The 2,800-nt window shown below is 52.0% G+C and overlaps 1 protein-coding gene across 1 annotated transcript; it reads right to left on the reverse strand.

The window, feature by feature from the left end:
* Positions 1-970: 970 nt before the first annotated feature.
* Positions 971-2,594, reverse strand: LOC142588577 (uncharacterized). The gene has a single exon (XM_075700415.1). The coding sequence runs from the start codon at positions 2,537-2,539 to the stop codon at positions 1,364-1,366; it is 1,176 nt and encodes a 391-aa protein (XP_075556530.1). The 5' UTR covers positions 2,540-2,594; the 3' UTR covers positions 971-1,363.
* Positions 2,595-2,800: the final 206 nt, after the last annotated feature.

Consider the following 2,800-nt stretch of genomic DNA (forward strand, 5'->3'; position numbering starts at 1 on the left):
GTATGCCTTTTCGTCAGATAAGGCTCGTTTAGAAGGTGTCTCACCTAGCCAAACCCTTTCAGCTCGTGCCCTTATAACTGCTCCTTTGAACTTCTCTTCTTCGATAAGCTCAAGCTGGCTTTTCAGTTGTCTTATTTCTTTTGTTCGGCTCCCAGGTCTCTCGCTTTCCACGGTGTACAAAAAATCAAGCTCACGTTGCATTTCATTTTCTTTTTTCCTTTTAATAAATTTCTCTTTAGTGGCTTCTTCTATAGCACTCATCTTGACTCCTTGTTTAAAGTTCTCCCATAATTCTAGCACGTTGCCATCTTCGGCTTCGATCAAATTATCTAACTTTTGCTTCACGCTTTCACAAAAGGATTCGTTCATTAACAGCCCATCGTTGAACTTCCACAACTTCCAGTTAAACTTCGATTTTCTTTCTTTGGTACCTACACTAAAAGTTACAAGGCTGTGATCGCTGAATGAGACGAGTTTCACACTATAGCTGCCACACATCGGAACAAGCTCCAGTGCGACATACCCTCTATCTAGCCTTGCGTGACTTTGCCCTTGAAAATGTGTGAATGCAGGCGTGCCGGTAGAACACAGGAAATTACCGACGTCATCAAGATTAGATTCTTGCACTAGTGTGTTTAAAAGTAAAGCACTTTTGTCATGCACTGGAAGGTTTTTCACTCGATCGGCCGCGTAACATACACAATTAAAATCTCCTAGCAATACGACTTTCCTGTCACACTGTAAATGCTGATTTACTGTCTCAAAGAAAGGCACACGCTCACTTTCAGTGTTCGGGGCGTAGACACATATCACGCGCCAACCTACACCCAAAAAGGAAAAATCCACAAAAACCAGTCTTCCACTTTCACAAGAAAAGACCCCTTCTTCTCTAATTCCCAGGTTGTTTCTAATGAAGATAGCGCACCCCGCGGAAGTCCCAACAGCATGTGATACACAAACGTATCTATTGCGAAACTGCAGCACCATGCGATCCGTTTGTTCCTCACTTTCTATCTTTGTCTCCTGCACCGCTGCTATATCAACATCTGTTTCTAAGAAAAGCCGGCTAAGCTGGTATTGCCGCTTTTTGGCACAAAGACCGCGGACATTTAGAGTAGCAAAACGAAGTGCAGTGTTTTGAGCCATTGTTATGTTTTTTGAAGAACAAACGAACCGCATGGTACCCACCTCATGCGTCTTGGGCCAAAGCTGCCTTCGCCTTTTGCACAAGCCTTCCGCAGCTGCCATGGCAGCCTTAGGAAGGCACAGTTGATGTCCCTGTCATAGCGTTCCATCGTCCCTTGAGTTTGGCTTGATCACTAGGTGGCCTAGATGAGACGCCGCGAAGCACACGCTCTCGCGGCTACGTCGGCGGCGTCTCCGCCGCCCTCCGGTCCGGAGGTATGTTCGGACGCGGCCTCAGCGTTGACCGCCGAATGATCGCAGCCTTTGGCGGCGGTCCTTCCGAGATCCTTGCAGCCAGGGCCTCATGCTCGTCCAGCGTAGCGTCGTGGCCGCGCTTGGAGACTGAGGCTCCGCTTGTTCCCTCGCTTACTTCCATGACTGCTGGCTCCTCAGGTGACTTCGACGGCTTTGAGGCATCCTGCACTTTCACGACGCCGGTGGCGTCGCCAGCTGCTTCGCTCAGCTTTCGGCTTTCCTTGTTAACACTTGCGTCGCGGGGCATGTCGGGCGGGATTAACGTTGCCGCATCAAGTTCCTCGAGCTTCGGCGTTGCTTCACTCGCGGCTTCTTCAGCGTCAGCCTCGTCCATGACGAGTTCCGCAGTGTCTTCTCCTCCAACCGGCCCCGCAACACTTGCGTACGTCTTCACGCACTGAGATTCTTCGTGTCCAAAACGACGGCAGTGCGTGCAGCGAGGAACTCGGCATTCTCGTCTGATATGGCCCTTACTGTGACACCGCAGGCACAATGGCGCTCTTCCAGGCGCGACTAGGAGGGCCATGTCACCGGCTACGCGAAGCTGGTGTGGAAGGTCATCAACCTTGATGCCGTTATGGAGCTTGAGGCGCACCAGGCGTGTCGTCGACCCCTTGTCTTGGATCCCTTGAACTCTCCACTTTTCCTTCGAGACCTCGGTCACCTTTCCGAACGGAGCAAGCGCTACACGCACATCTTCGTCGGCCACATTGAAAAGAAGCCAGTGAAGCTTCAAACGCACGTCCTGGTTTGCCGGATCAATAACCAAACAACGTTGGCCCTTCACCTTCATTTCGCCGCATGCCAAAGCTTTCTTCATCCCTTCCGTGCTCTTGAAAGTCACAGCCCATACGTGGCTCATCTGGTATGCCCCCAACGCTACCACTTCAGGGAGCAAACCAAGACGCGCCAACGTGTCCCGGAAATGTTCGACTCGGTAAGGCCTCGACCGGACATCCGCGTGCAAAAATAAAGTATTCAAAACACTACGACCTGATGGCAGAGTAGGCAAAACCACTTCGTATCCCTCGGTATCCATTCCGTCGATCCTGTCACCGCGGCCGCTGTTAGCCGCAACCACCGCTCCTTGGGAGCCCATGAAACGCACGTCCTTCCACTTCGGTAGCCAAGACGCGTCGACTGAGCCACGAGTTCGATGCTTCAAAGCGGTACAAAAGCGCCTCTAGTGAACGCGGTGTTGCCTTAGAAACGAGCTGTTTCTAAGGCTCAGACGTGCGTCGCTTGCTCAGGCGCACATTTCGTTGTCGCGCCGAACGCTGCGTTGCTCGACGCTCACCGCGTCCGATGCGGGGCGCGTAGTCACTGCGCCGTAGCCCATTGTCTAACACCCCTTGGCGCG

Source organism: Dermacentor variabilis, chromosome 7 (assembly GCF_050947875.1).
Source record: "Dermacentor variabilis isolate Ectoservices chromosome 7, ASM5094787v1, whole genome shotgun sequence".
In the NCBI taxonomy this organism is placed as follows: Eukaryota; Metazoa; Arthropoda; class Arachnida; order Ixodida; family Ixodidae; genus Dermacentor; species Dermacentor variabilis.

Coding starts and splice junctions, on each gene's coding strand:
- LOC142588577 (XM_075700415.1), bottom strand. CDS start 2,539: ATGGGCTCCCAAGGAGCGGTGGTTGCGGCTAACAGCGGCCGCGGTGAC.